General features: G+C 34.7%; 2 protein-coding genes and 1 long non-coding RNA gene across 4 annotated transcripts in view; 1 reads left to right on the top strand and 2 right to left on the bottom strand.

Annotated features, from left to right (window-relative positions):
- The window catches only part of greb1l (GREB1 like retinoic acid receptor coactivator), a 65,121-nt gene extending 45,648 nt beyond the window's left edge, over window positions 1-19,473 (bottom strand). Inside the window, exon 1 of the mRNA XM_051135927.1 lies at window positions 19,307-19,473. The gene's annotated coding sequence lies outside the window, so the exon portion shown is untranslated. The remainder of the gene's footprint in view (window positions 1-19,306) is intronic.
- Window positions 8,206-13,905, top strand: LOC127181359 (uncharacterized). 2 transcript variants are annotated; one of them, XR_007829767.1, is made up of 3 exons: window positions 8,206-8,573; window positions 9,868-9,931; window positions 13,762-13,905. It is a non-coding gene; the product is annotated as an uncharacterized LOC127181359 (long non-coding RNA). The 2 variants fall into 2 exon arrangements; XR_007829769.1 differs by lacking the exon at window positions 13,762-13,905 and adding an exon at window positions 11,697-11,854.
- Window positions 19,474-21,093: 1,620 nt separating the features above from the next.
- LOC127181293 (tripartite motif-containing protein 16-like) lies at window positions 21,094-23,764 on the bottom strand. Its single transcript, XM_051135966.1, has 6 exons — window positions 23,189-23,764; window positions 22,988-23,083; window positions 22,672-22,905; window positions 22,430-22,586; window positions 21,839-21,898; window positions 21,094-21,683 (listed from the first exon to the last, which is right to left on the bottom strand). The coding sequence occupies exons 1-6, from the start codon at window positions 23,741-23,743 to the stop codon at window positions 21,148-21,150; spliced, it is 1,638 nt and encodes a 545-aa protein (XP_050991923.1). The 5' UTR covers window positions 23,744-23,764; the 3' UTR covers window positions 21,094-21,147.
- Between the last annotated feature and the right edge of the window lie 3,545 nt (window positions 23,765-27,309).

Below are 27,309 nucleotides of genomic sequence, written 5' to 3'. Positions count from 1 at the left end.
CAGAGAACAACCTCAACTGCTATAGCACACAGGCCGGGGTTATTAAACAGCTGTTGAATAATAATGTGGTTGTAAAGCTGGTCTATGATATTCTGATCTCTAGATATGGTTCAGGTCTCTCCTTTAATGTTAGTTTATGGGATATTTCTCTGATTTAACTGTCCGTTAGGTTAGTGGTTCTTAACAAGAGCCAGGGCCAACAGAAAACTTTCAACAGGGGCCTCAAGGTGACTTAAAATATTTTTAAATAAGACAAAAAAATAATAAAACTCCATGGGCATTTATAACGAAAATGGGCCGAATACGAGATGTCCCTTTATGGTGTTTGCATCAAATTCAGTTAACTTTAAAATGATTTTATATACATAGAAAGCATCTATTTCAATGTTCCAAATAATGTTTCTGACAATAAAATGTCAAAATATGGTAAATAATGTTAAATCGTTATTCAGTGTAACAGATATTAACAGTCTTAAGCATATTTGCATATTTGTAGCAATAGCCAAAAATACATTGTAAGGGTCAAAATTATTGATTTATCTTTTATGCCAAAAATATTTAGGATATTATGTAAAGATCATGTTCCATGAAGATATTTTGTAAATTTCCTACCACAAATATATCAAAATATAATTTTTAATTTGTAATATGCATTGCTAAGAACTTAATTCGGAAAACTTTAAAGGGGATTTTCTCATTATTTAGATTTTCTTGCACTGTCAGATTCCAAATGTTGTCCTATTCTAACAAACCATACATCAATGAAAAGCTTATTTATTCACCTTTTGACCCGTTTTGTGGTACAAGGTCACATATTTATGTAAAAATGAAACAACATTCATATTCTGACCTATACTTAAAATGTATATATATGGGTGAAAATTCAAAACAACAATTAAATTGTTTTTGGGGGCTTAAATAGAGTTTTTTAATGTCATCTAATGATTCTTGTGTGTAATATCGTTGACTTAGAATTATAGTTTTCTATCTAGGGCTGAGTATTGCCAAGAATCTGGCGATACGATACATATAATGATACAGGGGTTGCGATACGATATGTTGCGATACATTGCGATATTGTAAACAAGGTGATATATTGGGATATTTCTTATTTTATGAATAGGACATAATTTTAGAAAAGCTGTAATTAAGAACACACCACCATATGCAAACCATTCAATGTTATTGAATCACTTTTTGTGCAGTACGAGGGGGAAAATAAAGTGCTTGCAAGATACTTTAGTTATTAATTGTATAAAATGTGAGCTTTTATAAACAGACCATATATATTTTTTAGATCATTTTGATCTGAACTTAAGAATTACATCTGCATAATATCAATAAAAAATAAAGTGCTTACAGAATTCCTAAAGAAAACAAAAAAATTGTAAAACAAAAATAAATACAGATATTGGACATTCTAAGAACCTTTTTGTGAATGCTGGGTTCAGCCCGTTGGGTCATTTTATTGGGTTGTTTTTAATATTTTTTACCCAGGTGCTGGGTAGTTTTTCTGTAACTAAGTTGCTGGGTCATTTTTAATGCTGGGTTATTTTTTTTTCTACCCAACTGCTGGGTTGAGCCTGTCTCTGACGAAACATCCCAGCTGCTGAGTTACAGTCAGAGCGTGGGCTTTTTGAGTCCTCTAGGATAGAGCGGATCTTAGCAGCGCCAGTTTGGTGCACTTCTTCAGTGAAATAAAGGTTTGTATAGACTTTATTTAATTTATAAAGTCTTTATGCTGTAAATTTTATTATTTTACGCAACGCAACATAAGGACAAGATGCCAGTCAGCTGTGTCAGCAGCGGTCACTTTGCATGATGGAAACGCCTTTTGCCTTGCATAAAATAAATGGATTTTATTCGTTAATCTAATGAGTTTAATCTTAAAAAATGTTCTCTAATGTAAGTACGGTTTGTTTATAGACAGGTTTTGGAGTCAGTCTTGGCATCTTTCAGCTACGAGTGAAACGCGAGGCCGTGGTCTGAAGTTTGCAGTTACCCCACCGAACAGCAGCCCTTTACCGGCTCAGATTTCGGTTGAATACACTAAAATTAATATTCTATTTTTAAATGTCACATTTTTAAAGTCTAAAACGCTTGTTAAACAAGTTTAAATGTAAATAATATTGCAAACTATGCTGTATTCACCCAAATGTGTCTTGTATTTTGTCCATGTGTTCTTGTTTAATAATAAATGTTCATCTTTTGATTATTGCCTTTGCCTCCAGTAATTCTGTGTTTTTTATAAGTTCCAGTCCATTTTAAGTCAACAATATAATCATTTTGAAACAACAGTTGACTTAAATAAAACAACCCAGCATGTTTGGTAAAAACATTTAACCCAACCAGCTGGGTCAAAAATAACCCAGCATATGTTCTGTCCAATATTTACTCAGCGCTGGGTTGCCAAATAACCCAAGTTGGGTTGTTTTTAACCCAGCATTTGTGGTTAAAATGTCAGTATGTGTTGCTCAAAAATAAAATAAAATAAAATATGTTTTGATGCTTGAAAACCCCTTTACAAACCCATATACAAAGTGTGATTTCTAGACCTAAATAGGGTAATGTAAAATTATTAAAACCATATAACAAATATACATTTTTAAAACAAACATAAACCAGAGCTGGAAAAGGTCTAATGTAAACGAATAAAACCGGTAACACTTTAGTTTTGAGATCAATACTAACTAGCTGCTTATTAGCATGCATTAGTGGTTTATTATTACTTATAAGGCACATATAAATGCCTTATTCTGCATGACCATATTTTAGATGCCTTATTCCAAATAAAACGTAACAATTACCTTAGTTTATTTGAGGGAAAAGTCATAGTTAAGAACTGGTCCCTAAACTAAAGTGTGACCATACATTTTTTTAATGAATATACTTTTTCTACTAGTTACAAAGTCTAACATATCATCAGGTAGAAATTGTGCATGAAAAATATTTTTAAAATCCTTATCCGGATATTGACGTGGATAATGAGAAGCTCTGGAGTCAAAAAGGGTTGAGAAGCACTGAACTAACTGAAATGAGCAATAGTAACAGAGATGCTCATCACTGTAAGACAAGTACTTATTTATGATTTATCTAAAGTTCCTGGCTCAAACGCTGAGCTCAGCGTCGCTAATGAAGTGTTGACGTGCAGCTATGTGGGACAGCGCTCGCACACAGCTTCCTCGTCCTTCATCGTGACATGTCTTCCTTCAAGCCGAGCTGCGGGCAAACCCTTGGATTTGTTTCCAGACATGTTTCCTAACAAATGACTGGAGGCTGGTGCAGATAAGCTGTGTGTGCTGAAAACATCAGCCTTTTGAAGGAGAGGTGGAGGAGGAGGTCCAGGACCCATCTGCTTCAGATAAGGACCGTCCTGCTCGTCAGCGCCCTGGATAACCATGACAGGACGAGGAGACGCACATCCATCTGTGGCACGTCCCAGCACACTATCACGTCAACACAATCCTCTGTACTCTTCCTTCCTTTTAAACTGTACAAACTCAGTACAGTCAGTAAAACTGATATGCCTTTGATACTGATGCCTTTGTAAACGCTGTAGCATAAAGTTTGCATATTCAAAGCCTGGTAAACATTAGTTATAGCTAATATAGACACTGAGGAGGACACGTCCAGTCCAAAATTAGGTTGTTGAATGTTTACATTGCACCCCTAAATAAACAGTGAAAAATTACAAATTTTACTAGATACTTTTCCTAAACATTTGAATAATTAAATAAATAAAATAAAAAAGATAAATAAATAGACAAATAAATAAATAAACAGTGAAAACGACAGATTTTACTAGATACTTTTCCTAAACCAAATGAATATAAAAAAAAAAAATAAAATAAAATAAAAAAATTAAATAAATTTAAATAAAAATAAATAGACAAATAAATAAATAAATAAACATAAATAAAGAGTACAGATCTGAATGTATACCTTTTCTAAAACATTTGAATATGTAAATAAAAATTTATTAAAAAAAATAAATAAATAGACAAATAAATAAACTGTGAATACTACAGATTTTACTAGATACCCTTCCTAAAACATGACTATTAAAAAAATAAAATAAAATAAACATAAATATACAAATAAACAAATAAATATATAAAACAAAAAAGTACAGACTGTACTACATTTTCTTTCCCTAAAACATAGTAATATTTAAACATAATAATAATAATAATAATAATAATAAAATAAATAAAAATAAATAGACAAATAAATAGAGGTGAAAAACTACAGCTTTTACTAGATGCTTTCCCTAAGACATACGAATATTTAATTTTTTAAATTATAAATAAACAAATAAACATAAATAAATAGACAAAAATAAATAAATAAATAAAAATAAATAAATAGATAATTAAATAAATAAATAGTAAAATACTACAAATTTTACTAGTTGTCTCCTAAAACATATGAATACTATTAATAATAACAACAACAACAACAATAATAATAATAATAAATTAAACTATTTACTACATACTTTACCTAAGACATACAAATATTTAAAAAAAATTATAAATAAATAAACAAACAGACAAATAAATAAATAAATAAATAGTGAAATACTACAGTATTTACTAGATACGTTTCCTAAAACATATGCATATTATTAATACTAATAATAATAATAAAAAAAAAATAAAAATCAATAAAAAAATATAAACGGACAAATAACTAAAGAGATGAAAAACTACAGATTTTACTAGACACGTTTTCTAAGACATATGAAAATATTATAAATAAATGAAAATCTAATGTTGAATAAAAAAAGTCATAGATATATTCTCTATTTTTTACTGGTCAAAGTAAAATTTTTGGAATAAAGTATAATATTCAGTAAAACTGTTTCTGTTCAAAGCTGCACATAATTTGGTGCTGCTTTATCTCTTACAGTAAAATCTGCCTGTGAGAAAAAAAAAACAGGGTGACAAAATGTAAGAGGACAGTTTTCAGGTCCAAACAAAGATATATTAGCTGATGTGAAGGGCTTTGGAGGGGAGCAGCCCACCTCCCGAGAAACGATCAATGCACATGAAAGCAAGAGGTCAGCAACCTTTGACATCTCCATTCAGAGGGGGGGAGGGGACATGATCTTTTGTAAAATTAGCTACATTGATCCAATTGTGTGATATTGTCAAATCCGAGCCCAGACTGTGCGGCAGACACTTCTTTGCAATTTGTCTTTTCAAGCTAAATGACACCCATACTCTTCAGTTTGGATGCATATGTACATATTCATATTTATATAGATATAAACGATTAATACAATACAAGACTCTCTTGTAATTTTTGTTTCTTCACTATCAGTGGGGAATTATAAGGCTACTGAGAAAAAGAATTATGACACATTAGCTTTTATTAACTCAATCAACATCCCAGTTCTCATTCCCTCTGTTATTTTTACGCACGGGAGGAAAAGACAATGCAAAGAAGAGTTCCATGCATTCTTGCCCTGTCGTTAAAGAAGGGGACAGGTTAAAAGTTTACAAGCGGCCAGGCAGAAGACAGCCAGGTCTCCGCTGAAACATGACAGGGGTCACCGCTGATTCCCAGAGCCGTCAGGTGGGAGGAGGAGCACTGACCGCTCAGGATAACTTCAAACTTCAAGATTTAAACTTAACTTCAAATCAAGCATGTTGTTTTCAGCGGAAGATGCTCAGGACTTTATGACAGACAAACAAAAAAAAAAAAGAATAAGAAAGGTCATGGAGGGCTTTGAGTGTCATGGACAGATGGGCAGATGCACCAAGAACATTTTATGACAGATATGAAAGGTCAAGGAATGGTCAGTTTGTACACTGTCATTACCGCCTTGGACTGCTTCACATAATACTGTGTTGCACATTTAAAACAAATTGCATTTAAATTAGAAAAGTTTTGTGATTTGTTGTCACAAAATACTTTCAAAACCATTAAAATAATAGCTTCACCTGGCCTCTATAATTAATATTTATAATTAGACATTAAAAATAAATAAATAAAGTCTTGGTTCAGTATATTTTAAATTTTAAAGGAGAAGTTAAATATTAAAGGAAAAGTCCACTTCCAGAACAACAATTACAGATAATGTACTCATGCCTTTGTCATCCAAGATGTTCATGTCTTTCTTTCCTCAGTCGTAAAGGAATTATGTTTTTTAAGGAAAACATTTCTGCATTTTTCTCCATATAATGGACTGATATGGTGCCCCGAGTTTGAACTTCCAAAATGCAGTTTAAATGTGGCTTCAAACGATCCCAAATGCGATTGTAAACGATCCCAGCCGAGGAAGAAGGGCCTTATCTAGCGAATCGATCGGTTATTTTTATTTGAAAATACAGTTTAAATACCTTTTATTCTCAAACGCTCATCTTGCCTTTCTCTCCCTGAACTCTGTGTATTCTGGCTCAAGACAGTTAGGGTATGTCGAAAAACTCAGACCATATTTTCTCCCTCAACTTCAAAAATCATTTCAAAATCATCCTACATCGCTGCACATCGAAGTACTGACTCAGTCATTGCAAAGTGAACATGCAAAGAAGATCAAACACCGTTAACAAAAAAGGTAAAACAGCGATACAGGATGATTTTGAAGTTGAGGAGAGTAAGACAAGACGAGTGTTTGGCATTAAAAAGTATATAAATTGTATTATTTTTATGAAAATAACTGATCATTTCGCTAGACAAGACCCTTCTTCCTCGGCTGGGATTGTTTACAACTGCATTTTGGAAGTTCAAACTCAGGGCACCATACCAGTCCATTATATGAAGAAAACGTTTTCCTCAAAAAACACAATTTCTTTATGACTGAAGAAAGAAAGACATGAACATCCTGGATGACAAGGGGGTGAGTATATTATCTGTAAATTGTTGTTCTGAAAGTGGACTTCTCTTTTAAAATATATATATAAGGTGCACAGTGTCATTTACATAAACACTAAAAACCATCATGGTAACACACATGAAATTGAAATAATGTAATAAACATTCATTTAAAAACATTAGATGTAACATACAACCCAAATGTACACAACTACTAAGAAGAAAGAGTTATTTCAACAAAAAAACTCCATCAAATTTAAAATAATGTAACACAGGGTCTTTTACTGTTAACCATTTAACAGGTTTTTACTGTAGCATTTTTACAGGGGTTTTTTTTACCGTTAAATTCTCTGTCATTTTTTACAGTGTACATATAAGCAAGTAAATAGATAAATAAAAAATCAAAATAATGTGAGAAATGTACGTACGCTGCCGTTAAAATGTTTGAGATCAGTAAGATTTTTAATGTTTTTTTAAATAAGTGTCTTATGCTCATCAAAGTTCTGTTTATTTGATCAAAAATAAAGAAAAACGTGATATTCTGAAATATTATTGAAGTTTTTTAAAAATATGTTTATTAATTTTCAAACATTAATATTATTGCAATTTAAAATAGCAGTTTTCTATTTTAATATAATTTAAAATACAATTTATTTCTGTGATGCAAAGCTGAATTTTCATCAGCCATTACCATTAGTCTTCATTGTCACATAATTCTTCAGATATCATTCTAATATGCTAATATTCTAATAACATTCTAATATAATTTATTATCAATGCTGGAAACAGTTAATATTTTTTGGGACCTGTGATCATTTTTTTAAGACTCTATAATAAATAAAAACTTTAAGAACAGCATTTATTCGAAACATCTTCTAGCAATATAAGTCTTTACTATCACTTTTTATCAATTTAACACATCCTTGCTCGATAAAAGTATTAATTTCTTTCAAGCAAAGAAAGAAAAAAATTACTGACCCCAAACTTTGAACAGTAGTGTAGAAAAGATTTCTATTTTAAATGAATGCTGTTCTTTTTAATGTTTATTCATTAAAGAATCCTGAAAAAGTATTACAGATTACAATAAAATATTAAGGAAAATTGTGTCCAGCACTGATAATAAATCAGCATATTAGAACGATTTCTGAAGGATCATGTGACACTGACTGAAGACTGGAGTAATGATGCTGAAAATTCAGCTTTGGATCGCAGGAATAAATTCTATTTTAAAGTATATTCAAATAAATAATAAAAAAAACACTATTTGAAATTACTTGTTCAAAAAATTTTTTACATTTCATTTTTGGTGGTTTGTGTGTGAGGCTGAGGCGAATGCGCTTTATAGAGACTGAAAAAGCAGAAATCATTCAGACTGAACAGCGTGTCCTGAAAGGTTTATATAAACACACAATCACTCAAACGGACTTTCAAACATGAGCCTGCCAAGAAACACCACACACTGCATCACAGCAATGACATTTATAACCTCTCACTTTCACCAGAAATCTACTAGCAACTTCTTGTTCAACAATAAACACAGCCTGGCGCTCGTAACATCCCAGTTCACTGAACCAACAGAGTACCTCAAATAACATTTATTAACTAACAATTGCAATGATCAATTCCCTTCTCATGCTCTCAGCGGAACGCCGAAGCTCCTCCTCTGACCTTCACCTGTAACCATGGCCACAAGAAGAGGAAGCAGCATTTATTTGTGCTCTATGAGATCTGCTATCTTTCACAAAGGTCTTAAGGTAAGATTTTTATATCCCACATTTACATTTCAAGACAGATTCAGGTTTCTGAAACATGCAAAATGGTCCCTGATCTGCTTAATCCAGCACTACTATAGCAAACTTTAAGATGCCATTAGCCACTGTAGGCATCAATGTAGCTATTATCATATATAGGATGAAATCCACTGCAACAGGCTGCTCAAGAAAGACCAAGACGTTTGTCTAGAGAAAGAAGCACCTGCTGCCTGAGTCGTGGTGAATCTACTCCAAGAGTTTCAAACAATAGGAGGGATTTTAACAGCTAGATGAGCATCTTTTTATCTTGCCATCTGCACACGTCACTAGTGGCCAAGGGAGCTTTCTGCTTTTCTGCAGCATGGAGACGACAAATACAAAGAATGACAACAAAATAAGGTCTTATAATGAGCTCTTTTAAGTGTACTATTTGCTAAAATACACTACTGTTCAAAATGTAGGGCTCAGAGAGATTTTTTATGTCTTATGCTCAGCAAGGCTGCATTTATTTGATTAAAAATACAGCAAGTAATTTAGTGAACTGTTAACATATGTTGAAGTTTGAGACCCGTATGATTTCCGTGTTGCAGATAACGAGGATAAAATCGTGGAATCCGGTCATTAAAACATAATTTACTGTATAAAGCTGAATGTCACAGAATTTGCCATATTTTGGATGAATAAATCAAAAGTTGGTCAATACACTTAAAAATGCAATATGGACTGGTGTCTTTGAATATTAAAGGGGTCATCGGATGCCCATTTTCCACAAGTTGATATGATTCTTTTATGAAAAGTCTATAATATACTTTGGTTAATTCTCAATGGTAGTGTAAAACAACACACTTTTTACCTTGTCAAAATGAGTTCTGCAAAAATCAACCCATTCTGAGGGATTGTTCATTTAAATGCAAATGAGCTCTGCTCACCCCGCCCCTCTCTAACTTCTGTAGAGTGACAAGCTGATCTAAGAGATTGTTTACTTTAACCGCATTTAGTGCGTTTAGCAGCGAAATTTGCTAACTAGCACATTATTAGGAAAGGTGATTACAGAGATTCATAAAAAAAAAACGTTATACTCACTTCTGCTGTAAGTGAAGCTGGATCACGAATGATTGGAGCGAACATAGACTCATTTATGTAGATCGGGAGGCGCATTCCCTTCACAAATAAACTTAATCCACTGCATCTTCAGCGACTCAGATGTCAGGAGTAAATGACGACCACTATGTTCATTATTACATCCAGCAACACAACACCTCAATCACTCAATCTGAGATATTCTTGTCTAATTTAGATCCCTGCTCCGGGATCGAAACAATGGAGGTCGGACTGTGACAGCTGATTTAGGCGGGTCTGAGGTAAGACGCTCATGTCAATCAACTATCATGGGAGAGGCCTCTGTCGGTGTGATGCCACACCAACAGGCATCTGAGTATGGCTCGATTTGAAAAAGAGGATATTATTTTTACAGATTAATTAAAAACAACTGCATGGAGTTTTATCATTATAAGGCAGATGTGTACATACACTGCCAACACACATTAAGCATTTGACAGATACATTTATTTAAAGACATTATAAATGTCATTATAAAAACATTGTGATAGACCAATATACAGTATTTGGCCTAGAGTAATCATTAAAATTTGTGAGAAGGGGCCTTGCATTTCATTTCTGATTATATTTCAGTAACCGCTATCAACAGAAATAAACTACTGAATAAACACTAATAAACACTAATATAATAAATATACAACACAGTATTTCTGAGAAAAAATAAAAAATAAATTATTTTTGATAAAATCAATTAATTAGAGATGCTTTTGATTATTGAAATTAATGAAACTATTAAAATGGAAAATGGGAAAAAAATAATGAAAATTAAAGGAAAACAGAGAATTTGAGGTGGGGGGGTGGGTGGGGGGGCTAAAAATGGACTTTTAATAAATTGCTATTAAATTGTGTACTTTTCATGATTTCAATTAATTAGACATTTTTTTGATAACTAGTTAGAGTGTAATTTATTCCTGTGATCAAAGCTAAATTTTCAGCATCATTACTCCAGTCCTCAGTATCACATGATCCTTCAGAAATCATTCTAATTTGCTGACTTACTGCTCAAGAAACATTTCTGATTATTATCAGTGTTGAAAACAGTTGTGCTGCTTCATATTTTTGTGGAAGCCATGATATGTTTTTTAATTTTAGGATTCTCTGATGAATTGAAAGCTTAAATGAACAGCATTTGACAAATACATTTATTTAAAGACATTATAAATTACTTTACTGTCACTGTCGAACAATTCACTGCATTCCTGCTGATTAAAAGTACTAATTTCTAAAAAAAAAAAAAAAGCTGAATGACCTCAAACTTTTGAAAGGTAAATTGAAGAACATATTGATAGAGCGATATACAGTATTTGGCCTACAGTAATCATTAAAATTTGGGAGGAGGGGCATTGCATTTCATTTCCGATTATATTTCAGTAACAGCTATCAACAGAAATAAACTACTGCATAAACACTAATATTGGGCATCAGCTGATTAACTGACCGGAAAGTGATACTATAAATCAACACCAGGATGAAATTAGAGAAACAGCATCTATAACTTTAATGGTAATTTAAGCAACTTAATTGTATGCTGATTTTGCTCTTCTTTGTTCAGTGATTGATCATCGTGTTACACAGATCAATACTGGATACTGAAAACCGGCCCCTCTTGACTTTATTGATATCCAATGCAGTTTATATTAGATTTTCTTACAACCCCCTTCTGTTATGACAGAAAGAAGTTTAGCACACACATGGCCACGTCAAAACATATTAGAGTAATGACACACGACCGAGGAAGGAAGAGAGAAGGAAAGAAGGAAAGAAAGAAAGAAATAAAGAAAGGAAAAAAGAAAGAAAGAAAGGAAAAAAGAAAGGAAGAAAGGAAAAAAGAAAAGAAGAAAGAAAGATCACCAAGCAGAAGGACTTGTAAAAACAGTCACCATGGTAACAGGAAAACTAAAAATAAGAAATCAATCAACAATGAAGTGTCTAAGTCACATTGAGCTGTGTTATCTGTGTAGGAGATGTCAAGCAGCTTTCAGCAGAACCTTTGTGTCCTCCCTGCAGGTTTCTGGCCCACAGAGACAAAAGGTTTCATGTATAACCGTGGACAAGAGCTTTAGAGTGAAGGACTCACTGGCAATCAACAAACAGCAAAGAATTCTTGGCTCTCTTTTCAATCACTCCTTTGGAAACATGTGTGAGCCAAATGTTGAATATAAACTCGAAATAGACTTCAGGAAGAGCAGTGACGGTCCAAATGGAAGTGAGAAAGCTGGTTTGCTGAACCCATTTACTTTGATATGTGTGTCTATGAAGATTATTTTGGAGCCTTATTACAGAACAATACGACAACACCATGTAGAGATGTCAAATGCTTGAACTGCAAATGGACAAATCCAGCGTTATGAACATGACATATAAATGCAAAGAGAATTAATGTGTTACCAATATATCGAACCATCTGTTTATATTTTAATAAACCCTTGTTGATAGTCTAAACATCAGAAAAATATCAGTCTATTCACAAGTTTTCAATGTTAAAAAATATTCATGCTTTATGGATGTAGCAAAAAAGGACACCATTTTTGAGAGACTACATACTTTGTAGGATTTCTGCATATTAAAATGCACAAACCAGATGCAAATATACCCAATTTGACATCTGCGCTATCAGTATAGTAAAATCCTTTGGTAAAAACTAAGTTTGGGATTGGTAAGATTTTTCATGTTTTTTTATAGAAAACTTTTCTGCTCATTATGGCTGCATTTATTTTAATAAAAATACAGATAACATAAATATTGAAATACTATTGCACTTTAAAATAGTGGTTTTTATGCATCATCATATTACACATTCAAAAATTTAGGGATTGAGTGTCACACGATCCTTCATAAATCATTCTAATATGCTGATTTATTATTAATGTTGGAAACAGTTGTGCTGCTAAATAATTTTTGGAACCTGTGATACTTTTTTCAGGATTCTTTGATGAATAAAAAGATAAATAGAACAGTGTTTATTCAAAACAGATCATTTCTAACAATATAAGTCACATAAAAATAGAACACATCCTTGCTGAACAAAAGTATTAATTTCTTTAATTATTTTTTTTTTATTTATTTATCAAAGAATCCTGAAAAAAATCTATCACAGGTTCCAAAAAAAAAGCATCACATCTTTTTCCAACACTGATAATAAATCAGCATATTAGAATGATTTATGAAGGATCATGTGACACTGAAGACTGGAGTAATGATGCTGTAAATTCAGCTTTGATCACAGGAATAAATTCTATTTTAAAGTATATTTAAATAGGAAATGAAAAATGATTAAAGATTTTTAAAACATGGCTTTTTTAACTTGATTTTTACTGCATTTTACATTAAAGCCTGCATGCATTTAGAAAGCAAATGTTCATTTCATGTTATTGATCTTATTGTGAACAAATTCTCCATTCATTTAATCTCCATTCTTTTCATGTTTTGACCTCATAATTGTTAATCAAAATGTCATAACTTGATCCTCTGGTGAAACATCAAACTTTCTGGTGACGTAAGCAGGTCTTCACCAATTATTTAATCTGCTTAATCCCTGCTTCAGTCAACTGCAAGCTCACATTCAGATCACCCTCTATCAAAACAATGATGGACAGAAGCAATCAATGCCCTAACTCTTTTTTTTTTAATAATTCATTTCACTCAGGTGTCCGTCACAAGCCGTTTCATTGTGATTTAAAACTATCTGCATTAGTGGCATTTGGAATAAATTTTGCTTCCACTAGGAAGAAACCCCACTCAATTTAAAGTCATTTAAAAGTGAATACACATTAATACTGAGAGCCATCAAATAGCCTAAAAATCATGACTTGTTAATCAATTATTTTCTTGCTAAATCGCCAAAAAAAAAAAAAAATGTTAGCTCTCCAAATGGCTCCATCAGAAGCTTGACTCCCAGAAAGTAACACTGTTTTTTTAAGACCTCCTCCATCCGTTCAAAAAAAGGGAAGCCAGTCTGTCAAAACCTCTTTCAAGAAAGAGATAGAAGCAGAAAGAGATGTCTCCTTACACACACTATGCGACGACTGGCCAATGGCGGCAATGTAACAGAGGCTATTCTTATCTCCTCCAGATTAACTTCCAATTGTTTTGGGCAAACAAAGGCTGCATCTTAGGAAACCACCCCCTAAAGGTCCAGATGGCCACCGTCCAAGACCCCTGACCTAAAGGCTCCGCCAGGGGACACAACTGCACATGCCTCCAGCGCCGAAAGGCCACCCAGCAAACCTCGTCTTTTCAGCCAATCAAACAAGGACTCACACTTTTTCATAAGCTCTAAGCTTGTGCTGATAAAGTGGCAGCTTAGCCAGTTGGTCTGGCTTACTAATCACCCCAGAGTGGTAAATTAGAAGCAGGAGGAACCAGATTGAATTACCACTAAAGGCTGATTGTATTGAGAGTGTATAACTTAATACCTGACCAATGCCATCTTGATTAAAACCTGACCTCACTTGAGCCTTGGTTCCTCACGTGCTTTTTTTCCTTTTACTGACCAAAACACCTCAGAGGGTCTTGTCTAAAGTAGACTGCATGCTGGGGATTGTAATGGACTATTCTTTATAAAGCTGTTTGGGAATTAATTATATGAATTTGAAATAAATTGCCCACTTTAACAGGTACAACCAGCACATCTTTTCTAATGCGGCTTTTAAAATACTTTGACTGAATCTGGCCTAAGTATAATACCTATAAAGCAGTCAATCGTGCTTAAAGTGAACATCGCCTTCCCTAAATGGTCTAGTTATCATAATGTTCAAATCGTGGGAAGAAGACTTTTTTTCTTCTTCTGAATACAGATAAAGAAAGAAAGTGATACAGGTTTGGAATGACATGAGGGTGGTTCAAGCACAACTTTGCAGATTTTCAACCAGCTTTATGTTGTTTCAGCATTGGTAGTGTGTGTAAATGAACAATATCTTTCTCTACGTTACTTGTACTAGATTTATTTGATATTTATTTGCCAGAAAAAAAATCTGTCAGATGATGCAAACATGAAAATAGTAATGATGCTGAAAACATAGCTTTGCATTGCAGGAATATATCATAAATTTACTGAAAAGTTTAAATAAAATTTAAATGTAATTTTAAAAAAAAAAGTATTAAAATTAATTAAAATAAAATTCAATAATAAAATAAAATCAGATATTTTAAATTGTAACAATATTTCACTTTTTACTGCATTTTTTGATCAAATAAATAAGTGAGAACAGGGGACTTTTTTCAAAACATAAAAAATCGTAATGATTCCACAAGAAGTCTATATAGTGTGCCAGTACGTATGCATTTCAATATTATGCCGATTTTAACACAAATTTCTGGTCTAATTGTGAACATTTCCCCACCCAACAACAACAACAACAAAAAAGCTCTAACCACTTTTGATATAGGAACCGCTTTTTATAAATTAATTCCCGGTGGCCTAAACCTTACATCCCGTTTTTTTTTTTTTTTTTTCCTCATTGAATATCCTTTTTTACTCTACACTCTTAAAAATAAAGGTTCCAAATGGGTGTTTTTGCAGTGATGCCAAAGAAGAACCATTTTTGGTTCCCCAAAGAACCTTTCAGTGAACAGATCCTAAAAGAACCATTTTGAAGAACATTTTAAAAATTGAAAGAACCTTTTTCGACTCTAAAGAACCTTTCCTGCATTTGAAAGGTTCCATGGATGTTCAAGGTTCTTCGTAGAACCATTGATGGTAATAAAGAACCTTTTTGAAAAATATCACATTTGGTTGCACATGTTGTTTCATGAAGATTTCACCAAAAGTTACTATTTTTATGGTAATTGCATTATAGGTTTTTAGCTAGGTCATTTAAAAATGTGATTTTCCTCCACCTTGACTTCATAATGAAATCTAAAGTCAGCTGTGTGGTACCTGCAACAGCTAACAGTTTGCCATCTTTTCTGAGGTGTACTTTCAGTTTCATTACCAAATGCATGTTTGGGAGTCCAGCTTTCTCATATGACTTAGGCTCCGAAGTGTCTGTGACCTCTAAGGCCACTGAGCAGAAATGTTCAGGGGGTGGGAAAGAATGAGGCTGTGAGGACACAGGAATGTGACCAAAACATTGCCTTTAAACCTTCAGGTCATGGGACCTTGAAGGACATCAGATGAATGTCCAGTTTAGATGGGAATGCGGTCAAGATAGACTGGTTAATAGGCGCTGCACCAGGAATGCAACCTAGGATTCCCTGAGGATCACTGGCTTAATATAACACTTTATATTTAATGAGTTTTAATGAGCACTTTAAATGACCTTTGTATACAGATTTATTCAGATCATGACTTTATCTAATAACAGCTAAGTAGAGACGGTCACAGAAAGATGAAATAAAGGACACTCAGACTAGAAGTCGGGTCAAATGCAAAACATCCATTTCAATCAAATGATCCTGAATCTAGTGATAATGGCTTTAATAGAATGACCATCATCAGTGATGTGTTGCAAATCCTAAAAAAAAAAAATTCTAAACGTGAAAACAGTACGTAGCTTCATCCAAATCTATTTTAAAGAATATTTTTCTATATTAATAATCCTTCTGTTTATAATTTGTTTTATGGCCTCATATTAATTAAGCTAAGAAATGGAATAACTGCATAAAAAGTTCAAAGGAATAAAAATTGTCAGTTTTATTTCATGAAATTTTATGAAATACATTCCAAAAAGGGGGGTTTCGAGGCAATGCAGTATATGAGCCACTCTGGATTCTTTCTTAGAGTGAAATATATTTTAATACTCTGAAGAAAGCTTTTCCACTATAAAAACCCTTTTGTATAACAGAAATGTTCTATGGATGTTAAAGGTTTTTTATGGAGCAACCAATGCTAATAATGAACCTTTATTTCTTAGACAGAAAAAAAAAAACAAAAACATTTCCTTAGGCAGTCATACAAAGCTTGACCTAAAATCTTGGTGTTTATGTCCATTTTTGTCAGCTATTTGTAAATCTAATTCTTTATGACTATCAACAGTCTTAAAAAATAGAGGAAAAAATAGAATTATTTGCTTTAATATTATTATTTATTATTATTATATTAAAAAAATAAGGCTAAAATCAGGCTTTCCCTAATTGAAAACTCACCCATATTAGTTTTTTTCAATTGCTAACAAGCATTTACCAATACTTAAAGTACTCTTAACACAGCAACACACCTACATCACACAATTAACCAAATAGTTCATTTTGTGGCCAAAACCACATTTTGTTAAATGAATACAAACTCTACATTTCAAAATGCTGAATACCCTTTTCTACATATACTAACTCTTTCAAAACACAGCAAACCTGATTCAAAATAGAGTCATTCAGTCAAAACATTACCACTAGTTTCTATCCAACAGAAACATATAGCCAATCATAGTACAGTGACTGTCAAAATACTAACAACTGATGGCTTTACAAAAACTGCATTGCTTGTCATGTTTCAGTTCTACCTGCATATAATAGACAATATAAAAATTAATATTTTTTCTGTAATTTAGCCTTCAGTTTACCTTCAGCTGAAACCCGTTTAACATTTTGAAGTGTTGAATGCGTTCGTTCTTGGCAACACACACTACTGAATGAGTCAATGAGTCACTTTATAGAATGTACAAGAGAAAATCCAACATACATGGCCTTTGGTTACTATGCAAACTTGTTTCCGTGACAGTATAAGAAAAACAAAATAAAAACAGTAATCTTTTGATCTCACAATTCAGACTTCAACTGGAATTGTGAGTTTACATTTTGCAATTCAGACTTTATCAGAATTTTGAGAAACTGTATATTCACAATTGCAAAAAAAAAAAAAAAAAAAAAAAAAAAAAAATCAGAATTGTGAGATACAAAAGTCAAATTACCCTTTATATTCTATGGCAGAAATAAGCTTTCATAGGTTTCACACGTGTAAAGGGGGAAAAAAACACACAAACAAACATAAAAATGCACAGTCCAACACATTCGTACTCCTCTCTCCTAACTCTTCTCCTGTTTTTCTGAACTACTCCTCTCCCTCTGCCAGGCATTATTTTTTTTCTCTCTGATTTTTTGTGTTGTTCTGCATCCACAAAACCAAATCAAAGAGGTCTTTTTACACTATATTGTTGATGTAATGGAAAGAGCTTCAACACCTGACTATTCCTCAAACTGAGAATGGAATCAGCTTTTCTAAATATTTCAGTGATCTTGTTACTTAAAGGTGCTAATCAGTTGTTACAGTATTTTATACAGAGAGAATTTTTTCAATACTTTTGAGCTGTTGTTGTTGCAGAAGTAGAAGCTTAATACTATATTTACGGTTTGGAACATTAGGTCTTTATTTCTGACAGGCTGTGTTTAAGCATTTGTAAATAAGACTAAAAAGATCCATGATTTTGGTTTTGGGTAAGCATTGTATGAAAAGCAAATGTAAGCATTTTAGAAACATGATAATTGATTGCATATTGTGTGAAAACAACACAAATTGTGTTAATGGTATGGTCACAACAGACGGATGTTGTGCTAATTGTGTTTAGAGTTTTGAAAATGTGACTAGAGATTGGACAAAAGGATGTTAGCAACTGAAAGAAGCTGTAATGACAGCAGTGAACCAAAATAAACAAAGTCTTGGTATATACACTACCGTTCAAAAGTTTGGGGTCAGTAAGACTTGTAATAGTCTTTAAAGAAGTCTCTTATGCTCATCAAGGCTGCATTTATTTGATTAAAAATATAGAAAAAAAAAACAGTAATATTGCAAAATGTTTTTACAATATAAAATAATGTTTTTTATTTTAACATACTTTAAAATAGAATTTATTCCTGTGATGAAAAGCTGAATTTTTATCAGCTGTTACTCCAGTCTTAAGTGTCACATGATCCTTCAGAAATCATTCTAATATGCGGATTTATTATTAGAATGATCAATGTTGGATAATATCAACAGTTGTGCTGCCAAATATTTTTTGGAACCTGTGTTTTTTTTTTTTTTTAAAAAGTACAGTGTTTATTCAAAATATAAATATTTTATAACAATGTAAATTATTTATTATTAACTTTTAATAAACTTTTAATTATTAACTTAATACATCCTTGGTGAATAAAAGTATTAATTTCTTAAAAAGAAACAATAAAAATGTACTGACCCCAAACTTTTGAACGGTAGTGTAAACATACACGTTAAATGTCCAGCAAGCTCTCAGTTTTGTCAAGTTGAGTCTGTTTATTTTCTACAACAACTGTATGACCCCCAGTGTGGTTTAATTTGACACCTAAACACGTTATCGTTTTATAAACTGTACGTTATTTTACTCCCATTAAGATTTCTTAGATAAAATTGAGTGCAACAACATTAAAAACATTTGAGTTTGCGTTAGGCTATATTAATCTTTATCTTTCCAAATGTTCGGTGCAGTAAGCATCTGTAAAATAAGTGATTTTAGATAGACATGATGCTGATAAATGCTATGCTACTAAAGTAAACGTGGTGAATAATTTTAGTAAATCAAGCACAGAAAGAAGAGTCAAGCTGTCAATGAATTTTTTGACCCAACTCAGTTTGTTTGGCATCAATCCTGACTCAACCTTGAACCTTGTAGGTATCACACACGCTAAAATTAAATACAACAGTTGTTGAATATGTCATAACTTACCGATTTCTGCGAGCAGATGAGTTGTTTCGTCCAGATGTACGAGCTCGTCTTTCTCTTCGCTTCTCTTCAGCAGATTTCACTTAATTTCAGCTCTCGCGCACTGACTGACCGACGCTGGGAAGCTCGACGTGACGTCGGCAGGACTGACTGACTGTACGTTCTTCTGTCACGTCACGTACCATTTGTTTCCAGCGTGCACTATATCTGCCCAAAACATTCAGCTCTGTGACTGCGGTTTTGTAAGTGTTATTGTTCTAAGGATGGCCAAAAGATTTTCTTAAATAATTAAATAATTTTAAGACCATAGTGAACTTCAATAAGATGTAGGTAAATCTTAATTGTGCATTCAAGTAAAATAAATTTATTTAGTGTAATTTTTAGCTAGTATCCACAAATCAACGATTCCCAATCTCGCTTTAATAAATGCAGCTGAGATCAAACTATTCTATTGTGCACTAGGCTTTACTTATGAATGTGAAAAATAAATGTGATGCATTAAACAAACAAAGCATGAAAGTGGACACATCTGAAGGTTTTGTGTTTTCTTTATTTGTCAAGAAACTAACAAACAACGTCTTTTATCATGGATGCTACTTATTTTTATAGATTTATAAATCTAATAGCCTGTAATAATAATAATAAAAAAAAATTACACTGGTATAAAGCTCATTATAACCTAACCAAAAATAGCTATGGCACTTGATAAACTACAAGATAAGATCATTCATACAGATGGAAATACAGCGCTCCCTGCTGGAGGTTTAGATTAAGGTATTTATCTTTTTAAGTGACCTCAGACACATTTTAAGGTATTAGCTTTGTACACTTCCAGTCAAAAGTTTTTGAACAGTAAGTTTTTTTTAAGAAGTCTCTTCTGCTCACCAAGCCTGCATTTATTTGATGAAAAAAAGGAAAATATTTACTATTTAAAATAACTGTTTTCTATTTAAATACATTTTAAAATGTAATTTATTTCAAAGCTGAACTCATTGCTCCAGTCATATGATTCAGAAAACATTCTAATATTCTAAAAACATTTCTTCTTCTTCTTCTTCTTCTTCCTCTTCTTCTTATTATCATGTTTAAAACAGCTGAGCAGATTTTTTTCAGGTTTCTTTAAAAACAGAAAGTTCAGAAGGACAACATTTATCTGAAATCCAAATCTTCTGTAAATTTATAAATGCTTTTATCATTACTTGTGATCAATTTAAAGCATCCTTGCTAAATAAAATGATTAATTTTTTATAAATCCCCAACCACAACAAAAGTTACAAAAGCTTTTATTTCAGATAAATGCTGATCTTTGGATTTTTCTATTCATCAAAGAATCCTGAAAAAAAGTACAGTTTTAAATATTGATAATAATATAATTAAAAAAAATTCTGAACAGTAAATCAGCATATTAGAATGATTTCTAAAGAATGATTGTAAAGAAAGAGTAATGATGCTGAAAATGTAGCTTTGATCACAGGAATAAATTAAATTTTAAAATATATTCAAATGGAAAACAGTTATTTTAAATGCTCAAAATATTTTAATATTTAATAAAAATATTTCACACATTTTACTGTTTTTGCTGTTTTCAAATAAATGCAGGGTTGGTGTGCAAAAGAGAATTCTTTGAAAACATTAAAAATCTTTCTGTTCAAAAACTTTTGACTGGTAGTGTATATGATTTAGTATCTGCTCAGTAAAGAAGTATTTCTGATTTGTGTGTCATCCAGAAAATACGTAATTAATAATATCAAATTTTATCCAATTTTTTAAAATTGATATTATATGCAATATAATGGGGACTCTCAAAGATCATTTATTTCTGTAACATTTGAAAAATCCATAATCTACATTGTTACATGACACAGTTTCACTGATGATCCAATATCAAATCCAAACCCTGGATAGACAGGCTCAGTAAATGTGGTCTGGATTCTGTGGATGAGGCTCATTGTGTCAGAGACGCTGTAAAAGGACAGAGTTCCTGCACTGTGATCCACATACACTCCTATTCTAGAGGATCGGGAGGTTACAGGAATTTTGGTCTTTATGTTATTTTGCATTAATGAATATCTAGAAGGACAGCAGTACAAACCACAGGACTTATTATTCCATCCAAATATACACTCATTAAACAATCCATTCCTGCCAATGCTCTTATATGACACTGCTATAAACACACCATCAGCCCCACTCCACTCAACCTCCCAATAACAGCGTCCACACACACTCTCTCTACACAACACCTGCACACAATCTTCAAATCTGTCTGGATGAGCAGGGTAATGCTGGGGTTTATCAGTATAAGTAGCTACTCTGTTTTCTTCAGACAGACAGAGAGAATGATTCACTGTGTTTGAATCCAACGTGAACTGGCAGGAATCTAATGGTGATAAAACACAATTATCATTGTTAGTTTGTGACTGTGAATGCATACTGGTTTTTAAGCACATGAGACTGTTCATCATCATTATGTCTATATGGAATAAACCCATAAAACATGGAAACCCAATGTTTGTGTGTGCTTTAATGGCTTACACTGAAGGAACTGTTCCCTAGTCCTGGGCTCATTAGTGGGAGTTGTTTCAATGTATGTTACTATGGGAAAAACAGATTTAATTACTACAATTTCCATGCAAAATGTGTAATTTAATATGCTTTATATGTGACCCTAGACCACAAAACCATTCATAAAGGTTCAAGTTTTTATTGAGATTTATACATCTTAATTAATAAGCTTTCTATCGATGTATGGTTTGTTAGTATAGGAAAATATTTGTCCGAGATACAGTACATCTATTTGAAAATCTGGAATCTGAAAATTGCCTTTAAAGTTGTCCAAATGAAGTTCTTAGCAATGCATATCACTAGTCAGAAATTAAGTTTTGATATATTTACGGTAGGAAATTTACAAAATATCTTCATGGAACATGATCTTTACTTAATATTCTAATGATTTTTGGCATTAATTAATCATTTTGACCCATATAATGTATTTTTGGCTATTGCTACAAATATACCCATGCTACTTATGACTGATTTTGTGGTCCAGGGTCACATATTTCTACATACTGCATGATGTCAGACTCATTCCTAAAAGTAAATGAATGTCTACCATGGATGCTTTACCTCTATCAGAGATCTTTTCTATTTCTTTACAGAAACCCTCTAGTTTTTCCTTCATTTGACAGATTGAATTTGCCAGATCACGAAAAGAGAGGAGAGAACTGACAGCGATGCTGCATAAGTCTGTTGTTTCAGGAGGTGCAGCGACGTACTGGAACATCTACAGAAAAAATAAACAAAAAAAGAAAAACTTATAACTAGGAAATAACTCGCTACCACTGTCTTGTGTTGCAGGTTTCTGTCACCTGCAGGAAATGGATGTGATTGTCTGTGTGTAAAAGCTGCTCCATCTCAGCATCTCTCCACTTTAGATCATCAATCTCCTGCTCTAGTTGCTCCAAGAGTCCTTCAGCTCGACTCACTGCAGACTCTTCCTGAGCTCTGATCAACTGCATCACTTCAGAGCGGCTTCTTTCAATGGAGCGGATGAGCTGAGTAAAGATCCTCTCAGTGTCGCCCACTGTTGCCTGTGCAGAGCGCTGTCAGGACACATCACAGTCAGCTCTTATCAAACAGCCTGAGAGCCACAGTGAGCTTCAGTGGAACGAAAGTCAGACTCACCTTATGAGACTTTACAGCGTCTCTCAGCTCCTGGAGCTGCTTCTGTCTGTCCTGAATTCCCTGCTGGAACTTTCTTTGTGTTTCTACCAAAAGCCTCTTTAGAATGTAAAATGGAAAAGTTGTAAAAGCTCAAGCAACAAAATGATTATGTAAAAAATTTTGCATTTAGTGTTAGCAGATCAGTCTAATTTCAGTTCATACTTGCTTCTCTATCCTTTCTGCTTCAGCTGTTACTGCGTTGTGTTTTTTATGTTCGTCCATCAAACACGGATAACAAATGAATTGCTGGTCAGTACGACAGTAGATTTCCAACTGTTTGCTGTGTTTTGGGCAGATCATCTCTTGGAGTCGTTTAGTGGGATCCATCAGATTGTGTCTCCTGTCTTTGAAGAGATTCTCATGTTGTTCAAGATGACTTTGACAGTAAGAGTTCAGACACTCCATACAGGTCTTGACGGCTTTGTATTTCCTCCCAGTACAGACGTCACACTCCACATCTCCAGGTTCGGCTGTTTGTAAGTTTGTCATTTTCAATTTCTCCACCATCTCAGCAATAATGACGTTCTTACATAAAGCAGGTCTTGAAGTGAAGGTGTGTCTGCACTGAGGGCATCTGTAGACTCTCTTCTGTTTCCACCAGTCTGTAATACAGTGCATACAGTAGCTGTGTCCACAGGGAATGGTCACTGGATCCCTTAGTAGATCCAGACACACTGAGCAGCTGAACTGGTCCTGAGAAAAATTAGCTTCTGCCATTTCGCTGTATATGTACACAAAAAGAAAGACATGCGTACAACAGCTTGACAACACTTACCTTTCAGTTTCCTCACAAGTTAATAAGTAATAATGCTTGGCTCTGTGTTTGATAATGTGTGCAAAACATGTGTTTATAAGGTGTGACTTGGCTTTATATAAGTACAAAGTCCACAAACAGTTTGGATTTAAAATGTTTTTAGGTAAAAAATCAAACCCTTGTCTATAACAAGCATAAGCCATGTCAGTATACGATGCTACTGAACTAGCATATGCTAACCTGACAAGTCTGACAGGGACAGTCCCTGCAAACATGTCCTTGTGTGGCCCATGCTGTCTTTTTGCGGGCACAGTGGGCTAGGGCCAGCCCACTCCAAATCTAAACAGGCCCAGTGCAGGCTTGCCTAGGCGAGGCCCACAGCTTTGGGTTCACCGCAGGCTCTCTGTGAGCAGCCCACACTATGGGACTGCCCACATTAATCCAATGATGGCTCAGATGTGAGCCTGTTAATATTAATTTTGTGGGCAGTTTTCTTCCTTACCACTAGGGGTGCTAGTTTTAGGTTTCCTCCCGCCTGTGCAGGGCCAGCACTAAGGGGCCAACGTTTTGCCAATGAGCAAAATCTCAGAGGCCCTGCGCTGGCAGCCCACTGGGGGCCCTTAGGCTAGCCTTAAGTGGGCCCGTAAAGGGCCAGTGCAGGCTTGTTTGCAAGGGTTTCTTTCGCCATGATAGGGTTGACAAGGGAGGGAACAGACAGGAAGGGAAAGCAGCTATAGCACAGCCTCTGGCCTGGTAGAAGGGCTGGTGCGTCACAGTGACTGGGACAGAGCTAGTAGGAGAGGTGGGTGGCCCTGGAATGTCCTTCTTAACCTAGACAGAGAGAGCAGAAAGCTCAGGAACAGATTTTGTAGCTGAAACATGGAAAGCAGGCAATTCTGGGGTGGCCTCCATGGTAGAGAGGTTGCTCAGGAATAATCCCTGTGACCATGACAGAGTGGCCAGGTTGTTTTGGGGCAGCCTCCATGGTTATGACTTGACTGGCAGGGACTAATGGAGGCCGAACAAGAGACATCTAGGACCACCAAAGCCGAGCTTACTGGGTTCTTCAGATTGGGGACCTTAAAAAACGCAAAATAGAAGGTGCCTTCCTTCTCCTCCTCTTTTAGTTAAATGGGTACGATTACCTTTGGGTATGCTGCAATATTCTCGGCTCCCTAAGGGGGGCTGCAGAGGCTATCATGGCTATATCTGGGATAGTCTCAGTCTCAGACGTCATGCCCACGGACCGTTGGCTGAACGTCTAATGAATATGGCACACAAAACTAAAAAAACACTTCAGGAGTTTCAAAGTCATCATCTGATTGGTTGAATCCTACAAAATTTCCAGGAGACGTGTGTTGCGTTCTTCAACATTCTGCCTGGAAACAAAGATGCTGTGATGCCAAAATCTGTCATGGAAGAACAAGCTGTCATGTTTACAACTGTGATGATAAACGCTTATCAGGATCAACGAAATACTGGATTTTCGAAAGTATTTTAAATAGACTCTTTAAAATACATTCAAGAGTTTTACACACTAGTCTGTTATTGTGGGGACATTTCCATGCCCCTAAACAGGCCTCTTGGGCGGTCTTGGCTTGGTTCCCAGACCTTCTGCCGCCAGTTTCAATGTCTGGCTATGAAAGACTGTATCTCAATGAGACAAGGGATCATTCTTCCTCCTCCGTTTCCAGGCCTTTGAGGGCTGGGGATTCCACTGACTGAAGGTGGAAGATAAGGACAGTCAGTTTGGGAGAACTCTGTGTAAAGTGAAGATTCAGACTTCCCATAATAGTGGATGTAGTCCATAAAGCCCTAGAAAGGGAGCTTCCGCAGCTTTCCCATAACCCAAGGGCTTAGCACAGAGCTGTCCAAACCTGTTCCTGGAAGACCACTGTCCTGCAGAGATTAGCTCTTACTTTAATTAAACACACCTAAACCCGCTAATCCAGGTCTTCAGACTCAATAGGCAAGTGTGTTGGAGCTTGTTGAAGCTAAAATTTCAAGGACGTTGGCTCTCCAGTATTGGACACCCCTGGCTTAGGGGCTCTGTGAATGTTAACACTGTAGTCCAGGTCATCCACCACAGTAAAGAAGTCGTAGGCAAAGTCTCTGATGTCATGAGACATATAGGACAAGCTGGGCCATCTGATCTTTGATGGGGCCCTGAAAGATGGGAGATGGGAGTAGTCCTCTAGTGACCAAATTACTGTGTCATGTGCAGGGTTTAGAAATTGAAGAGGACTCAATCGCAGATTGCAGAAAGACATTTAATGGAACGGGGTGTACAATCCTGCTCCTGGAGAGCCAACGTCCTGCAGATTTTGAATGAATGAATGAAGCATTTATATAGCACTTTCACTGTGTATTGCCATACACCCAAAGCACTTTTTAACAATCATATGGGGGGTTTCCCTCAACCACCACCAGTGTGCAGCATCCACTTGGATGATGTGACAGCAGCCACAGTTCAATGGCGTGAGTGCGCTCACCACCGGGAATTAGGTCAGGACACCTGGGTACACCCCTACTCTTTACCAGAAGTGCCATTGGATTTTTAATGACCACAGAGAATCAGGACCTCGGTTTAACGTTTTTTCCGAAGGACGGTGTCCACGTCACTATACTGAGGCGTTAGGACCCACACAGACCCCAGGGTGAGCACCCCCTGCTGGCCTCACTAACACCTCTTCCAACAGCAACCTAGTTTTCCCATGAGGCCTCCCATCCAAGTACCGACCAAGCTCAACCCTGTTTAACTTCAGTGGGTGACCAGTCTTGGGCTGCAGGGTGATATGGCTGTGGCTATAACTCTGTAACTATAACTGTGGCTTTTAGCTCAAACCATCACCAACATACTTGCCTTGAAATTTCCAGGGAGTCTGAAGACCTTAATTAGCTGGTTCAAGTGTGTTTAATTAGCATTGGAGCTAAACTCTTCAGGACAGTGCCCTTCAGAACAGGTTTGAATATCCATCACCTAACAGGATAACAGTTCCACTGTGTTGTTATAAATCATATTTTTCACAACTCTTTGTGCTTTTCCAGGGCGAGTCAGAGTGAACTGCTATGCTAATAAAGTCTTGTGCACAAAGACCAACGTCCAAGGTCAGGATATTTGTTAAAATAATGTTACATTTCTTTTTTTTTTCACCAAACCCCTGAAGCACTTGGAATATATGGCATGTGTGGCATGGAAAACCCTGTGATACTTCCGCTTCCTTTTAAAAAAGCTTGATGCTGATCTCCATATGACAAGCACATATATGGACGCATGCACGGGACATTTAAAAAAAAAAAAATCCTTTTGTGGTCTGAAAAAAATAAACGGATGTGGCATGAGAACAACACAAGTTTTGGGTGAACAATGCCTTTAAGCCCATACTTCGCAGGCAGCAAGCCAAATATGTGTAACCATAGATTACATGGATAAACAAATTCGTGACTGGTTCATGAGGAGACTAAATTATGAGACCAAGCATTTCCTATTATTTCTGTGGCAGAACATAAATGATAAAATACAATAATA

This window comes from Labeo rohita, chromosome 2 (assembly GCF_022985175.1).
Source record: "Labeo rohita strain BAU-BD-2019 chromosome 2, IGBB_LRoh.1.0, whole genome shotgun sequence".
Taxonomy (NCBI): domain Eukaryota; kingdom Metazoa; phylum Chordata; class Actinopteri; order Cypriniformes; family Cyprinidae; genus Labeo; species Labeo rohita.
This window is presented reverse-complemented; position numbering and strand designations above follow the sequence as displayed.